Source organism: Knufia obscura (assembly GCF_036327395.1).
Source record: "Knufia obscura strain CCFEE 5817 isolate CBS 148926 chromosome Unknown scaffold_9, whole genome shotgun sequence".
Taxonomy (NCBI): Eukaryota; Fungi; Ascomycota; class Eurotiomycetes; order Chaetothyriales; family Trichomeriaceae; genus Knufia; species Knufia obscura.
The window spans coordinates 77424-94225 of record NW_027042695.1 but is presented as its reverse complement, the minus strand read 5'-3'; the positions used below and the strand labels follow the sequence as shown (position 1 = coordinate 94225).

Below are 16802 nucleotides of genomic sequence, written 5' to 3'. Positions count from 1 at the left end.
AAGATTGCATGGATGCAGCGTAGATTCTGTGTGCAAACCGCAGGCACCGTCAACGTCAAGCGTAAGGCGCTTGTTCTCGGCACGCTGCTTCATGTCTTCGCATAGAGCAGCAAGAGCACCCACCAGTCGGTCGGCGTCCGGCATGACACACTCCGCGCCCTCCTGGCCAATCAGAATGCAACGTATGCTATGCAGAACATAGATTGCAACCTTCGACTACCTCTCCTTTAGCAGCTCCTTCAACGCAACATTACACCGAATAGATTCTGTTCTTGAGTCTTAGTCAGAATCATGCACCTGGTCAGGAGACTTGCAAAGCTCGTGGATCACGCCCTGAACCTGGCACGAAATATATCCTTGTATTTTTTGCTAGCTCAATTCTCATCAGTACTACCGTGGAAGCAGAGGGACAATAGCTTTTAGCCGTCGGTCCAACATTCTCCTATGGTCATTTGGAGCGTATTCTTGAAGAAGCTGAAAGGATCTGCCGGATGCCAGTTGTCGGTGCGCCAAATCTCACACCGCCATAAGACCTTGTCCGCCACGATACTGCGAGCGACATCTTCACGGAGCCAAAATGTTGCTTTCTGTTCTTCAAAATCCCATTTCCAGGTTGAAATGACATGGAGATCATGTGGCAATGCGTCCAGCGATTTCTGGTCTGTGAGCAGGCGGCGCATCGGGATCGAGCCGTCTCCGTCGTGGGGAAAGAGCCTAGCCATGACGCTGTCTTTCAGGAGAATGATCACAAAATCAGGCCGATATAGGTCGAGATGCTCAATGACTGGTAGCTTCGGGAAGGCTACAGTGCAGCGGCGTAGCGTCCTTAGCGGCGGAATCGTACCTGGCTTCACTAGCGGCGCAAATGGTAGCACCCGTGTGAACATGGAGGTGAGAGTGGACATCTCTGCCACAAAGGGTGCAGTCGAGAGCTTTGTGAGAGCGTGGGAGCGAGAAGCTTCTTCTGGCCGCAACGGTGAACGGGTCGGCGGTCGTGATGTCGTTCGAACGCGATTCTCCAGAATGTCGCTGAGAATGGACGCAAGTGTATGAGCGGGGTACCCTACACTATGCAAATGGATAAGTAGTCTTAGATACATGCTCATGCTTAGAGGTGCAAGGACCATTGCACTGTTACCGAAGACATGGTCATGGCCGCGTTTTGCAGGCATGGCCAGCTTGAAAAAGAGCGCGAACAGCCACTGCGTCAACTGCGTCTTGGACAGCAGCTGGTCATAGCCACGGTCTGTATTACTGAGAGGCTTGAACATCTGATAGTCGCCCATCGGCCAGAACGAGTCCAGGTTACCCTCCCACAAGCCTGTATGCTCCACATTCAGAGCTTGAGCGATTTTGGTAGGCTCGTGAAGTGTGAGCGCCTCGCAGTCGAATTCGCTGATTGAGCTCCATTGTGGAGGGTTCCTCAAGCAATCGTAAGTGACGAATGATGCATCATGTGACTTTGTGAGCGGAATCGCAAAGACGTATGAGAACAAACTTGTTCCAATATAGTCTGGGACATTGCTCAGGTGTATGCGGTCAAAGCCTTGGCGAGGTTGGAGGGATCGTGGTTCGCCTTGCTTCTGCCCATCGACGGCGACATATCGAATGTGCTCTAACACGTCAATGATGCTGCCTACAGACACCGTAACTTGCATGTGGCCCTTGATACCGCGCAGCGCTTGCGCAACCTGCCTGAAAAAAAGCAGCTGCAAAGTCGTAGAATCGTTTCGGATTGCTTGGTCGATCTGCCCCAGACTCCGTAAAAAACTTGTTAGGGATGTCCCAAACTGTTGGCCAGACATCCTTCACGTGAGACGTAATGCGCTCCCATTCAAGATCATAGAAGGTCGGGTTGACCTTCCAGTTCTGCGCAACATACTGGCGAATCTGTTTGCTGACTTCTTGTCGGGTTTCGACTGAAGAGAGAAAATCCCGCACAAGCTTCCGCAGGCCAGGCTCAAACTGGGCCATAAATTTTGAATCAGGGAGAAGAGCAAGCGTCGCCACGAAGCAGCAGGTCTCTAGCTTGAGAGACGTGTTGAAGTCCGGTCCAATCTCACCTATGTTACTCGCGAAATCTGATTCGAGCGCTGGTATGACATTTTCCTGCACATAGTCAGTAGAGTACATTTCTGTTATTTCCTTCTGCCATGATTGGAGCGCATCGATGATGCCAACACGATCAGACGACGGAATCACGAGCCACTCGGGCAGCGATGCTCGACCTTCCAGCATCTCGCAAGCTTGGGTGATCTTCGACTGCATCACGTCCCATGCTTTCTTGGGCATCACCTGGGCATAGTACGTGTAATAGATAGTGCTAAGAACGACATGCTCGGCATCGTGCTCAGGGTCGTACTCCTCGAGCAATAGCCAGATAATAAGGCCTCGGGCGAAGACATGAGGTTTGATGTCGTTAAGCAGGATGTTAATAGAGTTGAGCCACGGTTAACAGCCTCGTCTCTACCGAGGGCCAACCACGTCGCGTAGAGGTTGCGAGCATCACCAACTCCGGCAAACAAGAGAGATATCTCGTTGGGCACAGGCTCGCCGCTCGAGTCGTCTAGACACCGCCGCACTGGGATGTCATTGGGCGAGACATCCTTAATAGAGGCTAGTTTGTCGTCGTAAAGCGATTTGGCGGCGTCATGTCCATAGACGTAGAACTCGGGCGTTGTCAGGCTAAATTCAATCATCAGTCAAGTACTATGTAAAGTAGGCACCCTGACTTGCAGTGCCGGTTTGAGGTGCGGAGCGTCTCGAATCAGCCGCGTCCATGCCACACTTTCGCTGCTCAAACCGTGTGACTCTTTGTTTCTCCTGTGTGCAGCCACGAAAATGGACTCAGAACCATGCAAGAGGTCCGTGATACCTGCAGCACTGCTCACACACTGTAGTTGTGCTGCTGCTTGCGATATCCGAGTATTCAACTTTTGTTTGAAAATGTCATCCCGGCTCTGGCTCCTAGAGAGCGCTTTTTGGGCCGAGCTTATGGCTTCTTCATATTGTCCAATTTCGTATTGAGCAGCTGACAGATTCGAGAAGGGGAGAGGGTCATCAGGAGTCGCAGCTTTCACAGCTTACTGATACAGATCGATCGCCTGCTGCACACGGCCAGCTTTGTAGAGGGCGTTGCCACGTTCCCTCAGACTCGTGGCGTCTTCAGCGGTCTCGTTCGAGCTCGTGGCCGCTGTCGTTAGAGAAGGCTGCTGCATCATTGCTGGGTCCGCCGCCATAGTTGTCCTAAGCATGCAGCCAATGCAAGAAACAGAGGGGAACGCCGACTAACACTTGGTGGTAACCACTTCACCTTGTCTGCGCCAAAGGGAACATGGCTGGCATCGTGTGGGACGCTATCACTTCACCGACTTTCCTTGCTCGATTGTGGAGCAGATATGGTTGTTGCTTAGGGCTGGAGCGCCGCGTCGGCCAGGGAAGCGAACATGCCATCGAGTGAACTGATCAATTGTCCGGGCTCTCTCTTTAGGGTTGACTGTACTCTAATCACATTGAGATGTTCGTGCATCAATGCTAGTCACGGGTTGAAAGCTTTAGTCGCTTGATTTCGAGACATCCTCACACCTTCGTTTCCGAGTGCGGGTCGCGTATCGTGTGCTTTTCGTGTTTGAGCTGATCACGTGCTACAGGCGCGGGGTTCACCAACATGCTCTTTCCTTCGTGGTTAGTACTGTACATTGATCGTTGATGTTTCGCGGAAGTTACGCTCTGACAAGTATCAGACTGATAATCCCCTGCCGTCGCTCAAGGTCATACTTGATCCAGCTCCATACGCAGTAACTTGAAGCGCCGAGTCGGTCTGTCAGTGACGAGAGAGAAGACAAGCCATATTATGGCGAGGTATGAATCAAGGGTCAAATGCTTCAGGACAACTTGGTGTGTCTTGCGCGTTTGCCCAGGTGCGAAGGCGTGAGAAGGACGTATTATCATACACAGGCACAGACAATATGTCCGACAACTACACGTTCAGTTGCGAAGAGGACAGCATCAGATATCGGAAGAATGCAACAGACGGCCTCTGAGAAATGTATTGTGTGTTCATGATTTCGTTCTATTCATGGGTATCTTGACGTAACTTTCGTGAACCCTTGTCTTCTCATGCAGACAGCAGCAGTAGCTATCTAGTGCTTGGCAGCCTCGTTGTGCACATCGGCCTTTCGGTTGTGTGTCTGCTCATCGAACTTGTCGCCAACAGCGTCACCGGCAGCCTGGGCTCGGGTGCTAATGCTGGCATTGCTGTCCTTGGCGACGTTCTTGTTGGCCTCCTTGGAGGTGGTGGCAGTGGCGCCCTGGACGGACTCGCTAACGTAGTTTGCGGCGTTCCTATGAACATATTAGTATACATCTCATGGATAGAGGGGTAGTGGGAGGAGGTAAACATACTTGATGGTCTCCATTGTAGATGATGTGTTGTCTTGCGACTGAATAGACTGGAAGATTCAGGTGTTTGGTTGCTTGAGGTTATGTGGTTGCTGAAGGCAGGGAATGATGTTCCTGCAGCGGGATGCCCACCTTATATCTACGAAATAGACTTTCTCGACCCCTCCTTGTTGACAATTGTTCCTGAATGATTTTCAATCGCTTCAGGCCTAGCCTCTATCACGCAAAGCACATACGTAATGCTGCTGGCAGAAACAAACGCCCGTTACGTGTGGCTACAGATCAGCTGAGCAGCGCCACAGCCACATCAGAGGGAACGGACACGGTATTCAATCCACATCTACCCAGTCACATCGAGATCTGAGATCGTGCTGCTGCAAGTCCGATGGATGAGCATTGGCTGAGGCAAGAGACAATGAATCACATGTGCTTTGTTCCTGCTGCGGTGATGGACTTAAAGTGAGCTTACAGTCAAATCCGGAATTTTAGTTACGACAGGGTTGACATCGATTCATACCCATGAGAGATCTAGCGCTATGATATACGTGCCTCCGTATGGACAGAATTATAGCTGGCCCAATCGGAATATTCTGACTGCCACTGATGCTGATATCTTGGAGTCCTAGACAGCCTTTTAAGTGGCCAGAAAGAACTTCGCTAGTTACGCAGTCAACCCTGTCGTAACTAAAGTTCCAGGATTTGACTGTATGACCTCGATGACGTAGTGGTCAGCAGCAGAATGATGTCATTGGCACAACAAAAGAGGCATTGGCGTGAACCGAATCTTTTGGTCAAGGTCTGGAATGTGCCTGCTCATGCTCCACGTAGCTCGAGGCGCAAAAGGATGAAGGGATTAAAATCCCGGAGATGAGAGCTGCCGAAGACGCATAGGTGTATACCGTGCATAATTTGTATATGCATGTGACTACTGTGTGTTGCAATGTTGAACTCAACCAGAAGCGTGCAAGGAGAGCGATGGCACAGCTGTCCTGTACTGGCAGGTGCTGGCATGTGGAAAGAATTGGTAAAAAGAAACATCGAATTCGCATACTCATACTTCACCCATGAAACGCCATCGTATTGCCCATCAACCCGCCGAGTCGCTCGCGCTCGAGAGGATGGATATTGCTGACACTCTCGCCATCCCGGGTCTGCCTCTCCCGTCTCGGTGATATGTACTGTGGTGGTTGGTATCCCACTGCAGTCTGAACCTGCTTCATGGCTTCTTCGTATGTTGGCGTCGTCGGTGAAGGGTTCTGCTTATGCCAGAACACCATCTCTGGGTTCATTCTCTGGGTTTCATTAGAATGATAAGTTGCTGACTGCAATAAGAGACTCACCTTGCTTTCTCTGAATTGGCCATACACAGGCGGCGGTTGCCTCACCACTCTTTTGTTCTTGCCACGAGGTGTGCTCTCGATCACCTCCACCGGACCTTCTAAGATCTGCACCGGCTTCTCCGAGATAGGATCGGCGAACGGATCCACTCTCGTTGTCGCGTCGCTCCTTGAAGATGTTGAGGTCGCCGACCTGCTTGACGACCCATGCCAGTCTCGATGCCGAGCCAGCCGAGCTGTTCGACGCTTTTGCAACATCAATAAACGGATGAAGCTGTGAATGAAAACACCTGCCAACGCAAGGATGAACAGGACCGAGAGTACGTGGAACATGAGTCCATGTGCTGTGCTGGTCACTGCTAGAACGAGGTCTGTAACGGGTCAGTCGAACAATGTCAGCAAGCTAGGTACGCGGAACTCACAAGTGATGACGGCAGCAAGAGCCGTGACACCAAACGCCATACTCAGTCGCTTCTTAGCCTCTATTCTCTGATGCGTGGACTCGGATGCCCGCTTTCTCCTCCTGCGCCTCTCTCGTACAATTGGTTCCTGCGAGGTGGCATAAGATGATGTGGAAGTGCCCTCTTCAAGGTCCCGTACAGAATCTCGTGAATCAGTAGGGTCCTCCTCGATTTGCTCCATGAAGTGCGTTTGGTGCTGCACCCCGGGCGACTCGCTGTATACCGACGAAGCTGGTATGGTGAAACGATGGGTGTGGTGCGACGCGTCCGCCTCGTATGCGGCCTCGCAGTCGGGTGTCTGTGCTTCGTGGTGGTACGCATCGTTTCCATCTGACGATGGGGATAAAAATATTGGCACTGAGCAAGCTGCCGATGTTCTTTGTGATTCATTCATGGTTGCGCTGTCGCGCCTTCTTGCGAATAGTCTCGAAACCCGGCTCGTCATGCTCGCACGTGCGTTGGCTCGTCTGTCTTGCGATTCAACGTTGCCGAAGTTAGTGAAGTCCATGATTGTATCGTTAGCCAAGTAATGCTTTCAATGGGAAGATCGAGAAGTGAAAACAGAGAGGTTTTGACAGGACCTCGATGAAAAGGGTCTGTCATTTTGTGCATGTTGACATATCAGAACGCGTCTGGTAGTGTCTTCAATCATTTCTTTCAAACCCATTTTGTATGGATCAAGCCTGGTTTACACAAAGCTTCTTTCGGGAAGGCACGTTGCGCGAGTTCACACATCGACCAGTCGACAGTGTTCAAGCATCTGAAACCAGACAGGACCTGGCTCATGCAGGTCGAGAACGAAATCCTCCACTGAAGATGTGGTTAGAGCAATGGCGATCGACCAATGCAAGTGTCGAGGCACGAAACTCGGGCTTGGCAGTAGCTCAGAGCCAATCATTTGATTTCTCCGAGTTAGGCATGAAGCTTCCCGAACTGTAGCGTCGCGTCGCACCTTTCGGATGGTTACTAGCACAAGCAGGCTAATCTGCATTTCTTTCAAGTTGGAGTGAACATCAGGTACTTTATCATTCAAGTAGTTGACCAGGCTGCATTTGTTTTGCTGAGGAGGAGGAGCCTAGTCCTGCTCGTCGTCGGAAACGCGCTAAAGGGACTTCACCCTGCAAACGCGCCTATCCGTGTTAGTAAAGGTCAATCCTCATCACTCGAATAGCTGAGGTGAACATACACCGGCCTCTCAGTGCGGCACATACAGAGCGCCACGAACATCTGATCTGTTAATGGAGTGATGAGTCCCCATTGCCGATGGTATGTTAGGGAAAATGTTGTAGTGCCGGTGTTTCTGCAGACGGAGTCTTTCTGAAGATCGAATAACGCGTAGTGACAAGAAGTAGTTGGGCGCCATCACTATTTCGGATGATTTGAATCGATAGGAAAGATTCCGTTCAGTTCTTCCTCACTATCGCTACTGACCCTTGGCGCGGTCCTTGGAGGTAGTGGCTTTTCGATCCAATAGCATTTCTAGAACAGAGGAGTTGCCGACAATGTCGTGCCGCTTGTAATGCAGTACCATGCGTTCAGCGGCGTCGACAGTCACCCGACACACTTACTCACCAGAACAAGCAAGCACAGCTTTGGTGAAGCCAGGAACGACCTGCTCAGAGGCTGTACATCGACCGCGATCGTGCAGCCAAGTTCCGCCACTACAAGGTCGATCTTCTTCTCTCACGGCTGAGGCATGGTTGAAGCCAGGTCGCATAATGCAAAACTATGCTTGTCGCGCTCCATGATGAGTTTGAAGGAGACAACGTCGAGGTCTTGACCGGCAAGATTCGAATAGAGGACATCCGGATTCCAGGCGTCTTTGAACTCAAAGTTCACCTTGCCACTAGCAGCTTGCTCAACTAGCACTTTGAACACAGGGGCGAAGTCGTGCGCAGATGTAGTCGGCTTCTAAACCGTGTAGTTCAGTCCCAGCTCCAAGGTGCAGTATGAAGCTCGAAACTTGTCGACCAGAGGCGCAAGTTATGACGATCATGGTCACAGCTGTTAATTGCTGTAAGGCGCCTGTGGAATGTCGGCGCAAGGTATTTCCCCTGAAGTATTGACGACTTGCGGTGTACTTGTTGTGGACAAGCAGCTTAACCGGGAATGTGGTACTCGCAGTCAAGATGGAAGCAGAGAGCTGTAAACCTCGATTTTACTGCTGCTGATGGAAACAAACCCGGATGTCGAAAAAGTCTTTGGAATTCGTACCTTAAGAACCGGAGTCTTTCTTCTTGGCTGTGTCTGTTGGGTGACTGAGGTATACTGACCAGCACAAACGATCTTGCGCGTGAGAGCTCAAGGTACAGCACCTGTAGATACCGAAAAAAGCATTGCGCTTGACGAGTGGATTTGAATCGGGCTGCCCACGCAATGATACATGGAGTGTGCACCACATCCGCCGCAGTGGTCTAAAAGATCAGAATCTTTTACTTACGCACTTCCTAGTCTGCCACTCAAGGTCTCTGACGCAGCATTGGAGGCTTCCGCTGAGCCCAACTCATTTACCGAGCTCACCCAGCATTAAATTGCGATCTGTCGACCCAGACACTACGATGGGCTCTTCATTTGGTGAGAAGCGCACATCGTTAACGACACCCTTATGACCTGGCAGCTTGTACAGCAGTTTCGCAGTCCTAGTGTCCCACACAACGACCGTTCGGTCGCCTGCACCTGCACAGATCTTGTCTCCTCGCGGACTCCAGCTTGCTCTGATCAAGTTCTTCTCGAACCCTGCAGGTGCTCCATCATATGTTTGTATTGATCGGTCTTTCGGCGCAAACGGTCGAATATCCCAGGTCCTCACTGTCGAGTCCATCGAGTTCGAAAGGAGGGTCTGACCATCTGGCGACACCTCCAGAGATGTGATAATGTCGTTGTGACCTGGCATACTGTATGAGACCTGCATCTTGCGGGCGTCCCACACCTTGATACTATTGTCCACGCCTCCCGAGTAGAGCTCGTTCCCAGCTTCGGCTAAAGCGACCGCAGTGACTGGGTAGTCCGTCTCGAGGTAATCGACTGCAGCTTTCTGTCTTGGGTCCCAGATACCGATTGTACCATCATCACTGCCACTTATCAACAGCTCTTGCCCTCTCCTACTTAGGTCAATGCAGTTGACCACCTCTTCATGCCCGCTGTGCCTCCGTATCCGCATGCCGGTCTCGAGGTCCCAGCTTGCTATTGTCATATCTGCTGAGGCAGAGAAGATGAAAGTCGAGTCGCGCGACCATTGCAGGTCCAGTATCGCACCCTTGTGGCCTGTCATTACGCCGTAGTTTTCGCATTGACCATATGTGTTCCATAGCATGATCGATCTATCCATTGAGCCGGATGCGATGTGAGCGCCCGATGGGTCGAAACGTGTTGCAAAGACCTCGCCGGAGTGGCCAGTCAACTCCATTATTGGCGCCTGTAGGCCACTAGTCCTGTTGACCTGCTCATACTGAATTAGCCGACCTTGTTCATTGTACTTAGCCTCAGGTTCTGGTGGTGAGGATGTGACTGTGCTTACCGATTGTACAAGAGCTCCAGACTGACCGCTGGAGCCGCGGCCGACGACCAGCGCCTGATCATTGTGTAGGTCGCTGCTCGACTTTTGTCTCTTCACAAGAGTCCCATTGCCGCTGAACGAATCCGATGCCTGTCGCTTGACAGGTGGTGGCATATTAATTCTGGTACACGACGGGTGACTGAACAGTTGATAAAGCGGTCAGCAGGGATTTTCAGGCTTGAGAGCCGTTATCTCGAGGCGCAATTTGTGTTCAGGGAAGCAGCGCAAGTCGACTCAGATACTACTACCAAAGATAATTTTGTCCGCATAATATGATGCGCAACCGCGATTGACGAGTCATGCAGCGGTAGAAGCGCTGGTATACTGAGTCATGGATAATTCGTTGCCTGACGTGCCTGGCTTCTCATCAGCAAGGGCACCCTAGTTGTATCTGTATATACCACTCACCACCTTCAGCACTACACTTCCTGAGATTACCACCGAGCGTGAGTACATTGCATGACCGCGTGAATGAAATAACTTCAAATGAAGCTTGTCCTAGCATTTGAGATTTCCTGGAGTCCGATTCTCGAGAATGGCGGCGAATAAAAATGCCCGACAAGGTGAAGAGTATGTTACACTGATCCAATTACACGGACGTCCCTAACTCCGCAACAGCTTGTGGAAGTAAGTGCGTCAGCGATACCGATGAGCATGTCTGATACAGATAAAGGACACGGGTCGAGAAAGTCAACGCTGAGCTGGTCACCCTAACCTATGGCACAATCGTGGCCCAGCTATGTGCCGACTACGAGAATGACTACGCCCAAGTCAATCAGCAGCTCGAGAAGATGGGCTACAATATTGGTGTCAGACTAATAGAAGATTTCCTGGCAAAGACTAGCATGGCTCGATGCGGCAACTTCAGGGACACGGCTGATATGATCTCGAAGGTAAGTGGTTCACAAGGGCGGCAGCGGTTGGCTCACCTTCCTCTAGGTGGGCTTTAAGATCTTTCTCAACATCACCCCCACCGTCACCAATTGGACAGCGGACAACAAGTCGTTCTCTCTGCTGTTTGATGAGAATCCTTTGGCAGACTTTGTTGAGTTACCCGATGATGGGCGTGCTCAGGACGAGCTGTGGTTCTCGAATATCCTGTGCGGTGTCCTCAGAGGAGCACTCGAAATGGTGCGTTCATGCCACATACTTCCGCTATGTACCGCGTCTGACTTCAAAGCAGGTGCAAATGTCAGTAGAAGCACATTTCGTCAGCGACATATTACGTGGCAACGATACTACAGAGATGCGTGTGACCCTGCTGCGCATGATCGAGGATGAAATGCCACCAGAAGATGACTAGTGGAAGGTCTCATCAAGGTCTCGTTGTTACAGCTCTGTTTCACCTCATCAATGAAGGATGTCTCCCCATTACTATCGTGCCAAGACTGATGCAAGGCGAATTGGAGAAAAGGGGCGGCAGCCCCTGAAATGCTTGCTTGCGACCTCAAGCATCTGTGATAGCACATTCTCCTTGCACGCCATCTTGGTCAGACTCCTGGAATGGAGCAGACACAACCGAAAGCAACTCTTTCTTCTTCCACTAGGCTTTATCTTCCCTTTTCAGCCTTTTGATGCTGCTTGTGAGCCCAAGTCTGGAGGGTGCAACTTGAGGTTGCAGATTATTGCCAAGGCCTCCCCACTTCGTTTTAGCGTGCCAGCTTCTTCGCAACCGCAGCTCGCATCACGCTCGCTCACGTAGTTTATGCCTGACTGGAGTGCGAACATGTGAGACCAGAAACCCTATGTGCCCAACTCTTTGGCCCTGAGGCACTCAGCTTGCAGAGTTCTGGTTCCCTCCCAGCCTGCGCTTGATCGCCAGAAATCAGTCGAGCGCCCGTCCCTTCTCCATCACCTGCATCAGCTGGAAGTACTTTGGGCTGCACCATATTCGCTATACCACCAACACGTCAACCACCATCGATATAGACCTAGAGAGCTTTTCAACATTGGACCAAAGTTGCTGACTCAACTCTCGCACGCCACTCCGCATATCGCATCGCATCTTCGGCTCGAGAGGTGCCAATATCGCTCAGGATCGACCGAGCCGCAGCCTACTTTCTAGTCCGCCTGTCTTGCGATTTGCCTATCCGCGCCTGGCTTAGACACTACACACTGGATTACGGATTGGCTCTCGCAACAGCTTCTCGCTGCCTGCTGCTCGACTCCCGCATCAAGAACTTTCCCAAGTTCCAGGCCAGCATGCAGCTGGCCTCACTCACCTGATACATTCGCGATCCGGCGCGTTACCTTCTGCTTGGGTGAACGCAACCACTACCGCAGTAATCTTCGACTTTCAATTGCCGGGTCTACCACGATCATAGACAGCGCCAACGAGCGGACCACGACGAACGCGCCTCACGAGAACCGGCCGAAATGAGCATGACCACGATGAATCCCGCGGCAGGCGGACCTGTCGGTGGCGGCATGATGATGATGAACAATGGCAGTCCCGCTGTCAATGCTGGCATGAATTCATCAGATCCCATGCGAATGTCGCTCAACACCTATATCTACGACTATCTCCTCAAGAACGGGCACTTCGAAATTGCCCGGAGTATAACAAGAGACGATAAGTTTGAGTTCCAGCAAGGTCCGAAGACCAGTCCTGGACGTCGCAAGGATGGCGAGATCAATGGTGACGGAGGAGATGGCATGGACATGGACCAGAAAGACGATGTACCCGACGAACTGCCTCGCCCTCGTGGCTGGGAAGGTAGCCAGGGGAATGGCTTCCTCTTTGAGTGGTTCAGCATCTTCAGTGATCTTTTCGCTGCCCATCGGGGAGGAGGGAAGCAAAATGGTTCTGTCAACCCAGCAGCAGCACAATATCTCTTGCACGAGAAGGTAAGTAGAGCTGTCAATTCGAGTGCAGGACAGCACTGACACCATATCTCAGAATAACCAACGACTACGCGAAAGCATACAGAACCAGAACATGAACCGGCCAGGCATGAATCAGGCCATGATGCAGCGTATGAATGGTGCCATGAACGGAAATATGCAGGGCAAAGGAGTGTGAGTACCTCTCCTTCAGCTTGTGGATGGCGAAGGACACTAAACGTGAGGCACAGGACGCCACAACAGGCGGCGATGATGCAGCAAAGGAAAGCAATGGCGATGCAACAACAACAGCAGATGAACCGGGAAGGTGCCGAAGGAGAGATCAATGGAGTCCGACCGGGTACACCTGCTGCCGGCGATGATGGCGGCTCACCATCCAAAAGGCCTCGAATTGACAATGGCCAACCAGCGTTCAACAATGGCATGATGCAGAATGGCCGGCCAGGAGGTGTACCTGGCGCACAGCAACAGGGCATGATGATACAGGCTGGCTTTAACCCTCAGATGAATCCCCAATTCCAGCGAAACGGTGCTATGCCACCAAAGGGCATGCAGGTGAGTATCGTCCGTGATGCCATCAGAGGCAAGGCTGACTATGACCAGGGTGGCATGCCTAATGGTATGATGAATATGGGCAATGGCGGTTCGCCCATGATGCAAGGCATGAATCAATTTCCTGAAGGCATGCAGATGGACTACATGAACCAACGGAACATGGCGGCTGGCCAACCGAACATGCAACAGGGAGGTGGTGCGCAGAGTGGCAATCATGCTCTTCAAGACTACCAGATGCAACTTATGCTACTAGAACAACAGAACAAGAAGCGCCTCATGATGGCTCGACAAGAGCAACACGAGAACAATCCTCATGCTGGCGGTCCAATGCCTGGCGTGAATATGCCACCCGCCGGTATGTCTCCGTCGGGCAGTAGGACGGGTACTTCGCCCAATCCTGGTGAGATGAAGAGGAACCCCGCTATTGGTGGTTTACCAGGCTCACCATCAGCAGGGGAAGCAATGGCCGGTCGCTCACCGGCAGCGATGAATTTTATGAACAACATACCAGGACAAGACTTCAACGCTGGTATGTTCATGGGTAAGGACGGCCAAATGATGGGTGGCCCACAAGGGATGCGACCCCCGACCTCCGATATGGGCGCTATGCGTCAACAAGGTGGCCGGCCTGGTCAGTTCCCTGGCGGTCAACCAATGCAGCAACAGGGCTCACAAGCCGGTCAACAAATGGGCACGCCTGGGCAACGCGAGATGCCGCCTCCACAAGCACCTGCGGGCGGCAACAACACCCGAGGCAATCAAGGTGCTTCGCCGGCCGCCAATGCTCCACCGACACCATCTCAATCGAACAAAGCAAACCCGAAAACAAAGAAAGGAGCAGCGAAGGATGACAACAAGAGACAGGTAAGTTATGAGAGATCGCACAGCTGTCGCAAAAGTACTGACCACCCGCAGCGACCCGCTAAGAAGGGCTCAGCCGCCAACGCGCCAACGTCCGACGAGAACCCACCCGCCACACCTACGCCCTCAACTCCCATAACACCCAATAACCCTGGTGCCATGAATCAGAACAACAAGGGCCAGCCGGGATTGCCGCAGGGCAACCAAGTACAAAACAACCAGGCCATGCAAATGAACCAACAAATGCCACAAAACGATTTTGGACAACTCAATTTTGGCGAGACAACAGGCGGAGCTGACCCGCAGTTCAATCTCGATTTCAGCACGTTAGAAAATGCTGATGTCTTAGAGAATTTCGATTTCGATAGCTTTTTGAACACATCAGCCGACGATACCTTCAACGTCGACATTGGTGCCGACTTTGGAGAATTCGGCATGGGCCAGGATCAGTAGTGTTGGTGGAATCCTTCGCAGGACCCGAGTCTTGTCGATACCCTGGTGTTGCAGCGTCAACGGGAAATATTTCGAGATGTGATATGGTAATGGAGGCTATGTGAAGACTTGTTTGATGTCTGGCCCTCGATCCTGTTGACCTTGAGGACGGATTGGCGAGCGTTATTTTGCACATTGATATTAATATTGTGACATGCTATCTATACCCTGAGAAGAGCTGGACATGGCAAGGCGCAAGTGAACAGCAAATTCTGATGGCAACGGTTATTGTCGAGAGGGTTGTGCTTGCGGGGCAATCGCGAGCATCCCATTGGCGTCAGGAAGCTGCCATTGTTTGCTTTGCAAGATGAAGTATATTTCTCAATTATATCTGACTTTTCACAAACAGACAATCGTGCCCTCCCAAGCATGATTGCGATTTTGTTGTCTACTCGCAATTGCCAGCAACTTTGGACAAGCAATTGTCTGTCCTGAGGCAAGCGCGATGCACACAACTCGACGCGTTCGCGGCATCGCACCTTCCATATTCGACCATAAATGCATTCTTCCGACCATCGTTGGAGTTCCTCTCTCTTTCAGCTCGAAGATCTTCATACTGAAACCAAATTTCAACACTCCTTCTCAGCTCATGAATACTTTACCTGGATGAAGAGCAGACATGCGGTACCTCAACTGGGATGTCCTTCTCTTTCCCCACGAGTCACGAATACCCATCCAGGAATTCGATGTCAAATGTCATGCTCTTACCACAGCAAATGGCAAGTGGCCAGACTCTTAGACGCTACGTCCAAACTGACAAGTACCAGACCAATTACAGCATAGCAGACTTGTCAACGCAGCGGCAAATTCTTATCACTCATCAATTATACAACTCCCAAACTTGACCGGCTTCATTGCTAGCCTAGAACCTGGCCACAGCTTTCGTGTTTCGATCCATAGCTGGGATAAGCCAAGAGCTTCAGACCTTCTCTTGAGCTATAAACCTGCACCCGAACGAATCTTGTTTGAAGCGAAGCTCTTCATCGATGGTCAACTCAAGGCCCAACGATATCTCGGAGAACAGAACGGATGGCCTGAAGTGATAGGCAAGTCACAACCTGTTCCTGATTTCAATCACTGTACTTACAAAAACTGCATAGATCAGACAGGCGGGCCCATGGGCGGGTTACCAAAGCAGCTACGATTCCCTCCATTCCACACCGAGATCCTGCAGCAATCACACTGGGACGCTAGAGATGGCCTAGGTCGCATTCGTATTGTAATCGTTGAAGGGCTTTCTCGAGGAGCTGGGAATAATCGTGGCTTTAAGAAACTGCGAGATGTTGTTGCATTCTCATTCCAGCATGCTCCTAGACACATCCTCGAGCACTCGGGCATTGCCTGGCCAAATGCTCGCATGTTCCAGAAATCTGCGACGCCCGTATCAACACCAGCAGCAAACAACTTCGATGCCCATGCTCATTCACCTCAACGGCCGAACACCTCAGCCGCTATGGGACAAGGCAAGCCAGTTGCCCAGAAAGCAAACTTGATTTCGATGCACTCTGCAGGCACATGGATCCGGAAGCCGACAGCGAGCGAAGATCCGTTCGTTGATCCTACCCAGAACACGACAGTGCATTCGAAGAGAAAGACAAATACGGACGTATCTATGACAGATGCCAGCATAAGCAGGAACCAAAGCGAGATGTCAGGAGTGGCAATGCAGCAACCTGATTTCCAACAACAAGTCCACCAAGCTGCAGTCGAGGAGATCATACGAGCGTTGACGCCGACCAAGAGGAATGCTCTACTTAATGCACTGTCACCGTCCAAGCAGCCTGATACAGCAATAGCCAATATAAGAGGCGGAACGGTCAAGCCGGCACCACACAATCGAGTCCAGTCAATGAAGGTCTTTGAGCCGGCGCTTCGGCCACAGTCAGCAGATGGCTCCAGGAAGTCGTCATCTGGTAGTCGCCGCTCAATCTCAGGTCAATCGACCTCCATGTCGTGGGATGAGACACCGACGCTTGGTGACCTGTGGTCTGGAAACAGCAACAACGAATTCCCGGGGTTACTGCCGAGCATTCGAAGCTCGGAGACGAGGAAGAGGTCAAATTCAATCGGCTCCAAACGTAAGAGGAGTCCCTCACCAGTAACGCTCGAACCAACGGCTGGTGACACACTGACCACCATGAAGGGTATGTCGACTTCACCTTGCAAGAAGACACCGTCACCGGCTAAGGAGGATACGATTGAGGTCAACATTCAAGGTAGGACCGGTGGGAATGGACAAGCGTCAGCTATCGAGGTCAACACTTGAACAGCATCGCTGCGGCACGATATCAAGCA

At 51.5% G+C, this 16802-nt stretch overlaps 8 protein-coding genes across 8 annotated transcripts; 3 read left to right on the top strand and 5 right to left on the bottom strand.

Annotated features, from left to right (window-relative positions):
* Positions 1-419: 419 nt before the first annotated feature.
* On the bottom strand, positions 420-3221 carry PMZ80_007365 (uncharacterized protein; the record flags this gene model as incomplete). Its single annotated transcript, XM_064875773.1, has 4 exons — positions 420-1748; positions 1813-2364; positions 2514-2685; positions 3088-3221. 4 exons carry the CDS (start codon positions 3219-3221, stop codon positions 420-422), a joined length of 2187 nt encoding a protein of 728 aa, XP_064728037.1.
* A 921-nt stretch (positions 3222-4142) lies between these two features.
* Positions 4143-4418, bottom strand: GRG1 (Glucose-repressible protein; the record flags this gene model as incomplete). Its single annotated transcript, XM_064875772.1, has 2 exons — positions 4143-4344; positions 4405-4418. The coding sequence occupies 2 exons, from the start codon at positions 4416-4418 to the stop codon at positions 4143-4145; spliced, it is 216 nt and encodes a 71-aa protein (XP_064728036.1).
* Positions 4419-5459: 1041 nt separating this feature from the next.
* PMZ80_007363 (uncharacterized protein) lies at positions 5460-6707 on the bottom strand (the record flags this gene model as incomplete). The annotated part of the gene is made up of 3 exons (XM_064875771.1): positions 5460-5693; positions 5742-6109; positions 6161-6707. The coding sequence occupies 3 exons, from the start codon at positions 6705-6707 to the stop codon at positions 5460-5462; spliced, it is 1149 nt and encodes a 382-aa protein (XP_064728035.1).
* A 1175-nt stretch (positions 6708-7882) lies between these two features.
* Positions 7883-8195, bottom strand: PMZ80_007362 (uncharacterized protein; the record flags this gene model as incomplete). Its single annotated transcript, XM_064875770.1, has 2 exons — positions 7883-8110; positions 8190-8195. The coding sequence occupies 2 exons, from the start codon at positions 8193-8195 to the stop codon at positions 7883-7885; spliced, it is 234 nt and encodes a 77-aa protein (XP_064728034.1).
* A 507-nt stretch (positions 8196-8702) lies between these two features.
* Positions 8703-9869, bottom strand: PMZ80_007361 (uncharacterized protein; the record flags this gene model as incomplete). The annotated part of the gene is made up of 1 exon (XM_064875769.1): positions 8703-9869. One exon carries the CDS (start codon positions 9867-9869, stop codon positions 8703-8705), a length of 1167 nt encoding a protein of 388 aa, XP_064728033.1.
* A 421-nt stretch (positions 9870-10290) lies between these two features.
* BET3 (transport protein particle 22 kDa subunit) lies at positions 10291-11058 on the top strand (the record flags this gene model as incomplete). Its single annotated transcript, XM_064875768.1, has 5 exons — positions 10291-10325; positions 10374-10382; positions 10429-10648; positions 10695-10886; positions 10939-11058. The coding sequence occupies 5 exons, from the start codon at positions 10291-10293 to the stop codon at positions 11056-11058; spliced, it is 576 nt and encodes a 191-aa protein (XP_064728032.1).
* Positions 11059-12131: 1073 nt separating this feature from the next.
* Positions 12132-14468, top strand: PMZ80_007359 (uncharacterized protein; the record flags this gene model as incomplete). The annotated part of the gene is made up of 4 exons (XM_064875767.1): positions 12132-12602; positions 12655-12773; positions 12830-14018; positions 14070-14468. 4 exons carry the CDS (start codon positions 12132-12134, stop codon positions 14466-14468), a joined length of 2178 nt encoding a protein of 725 aa, XP_064728031.1.
* Positions 14469-15126: 658 nt separating this feature from the next.
* On the top strand, positions 15127-16773 carry PMZ80_007358 (uncharacterized protein; the record flags this gene model as incomplete). Its single annotated transcript, XM_064875766.1, has 2 exons — positions 15127-15226; positions 15275-16773. 2 exons carry the CDS (start codon positions 15127-15129, stop codon positions 16771-16773), a joined length of 1599 nt encoding a protein of 532 aa, XP_064728030.1.
* Between the last annotated feature and the right edge of the window lie 29 nt (positions 16774-16802).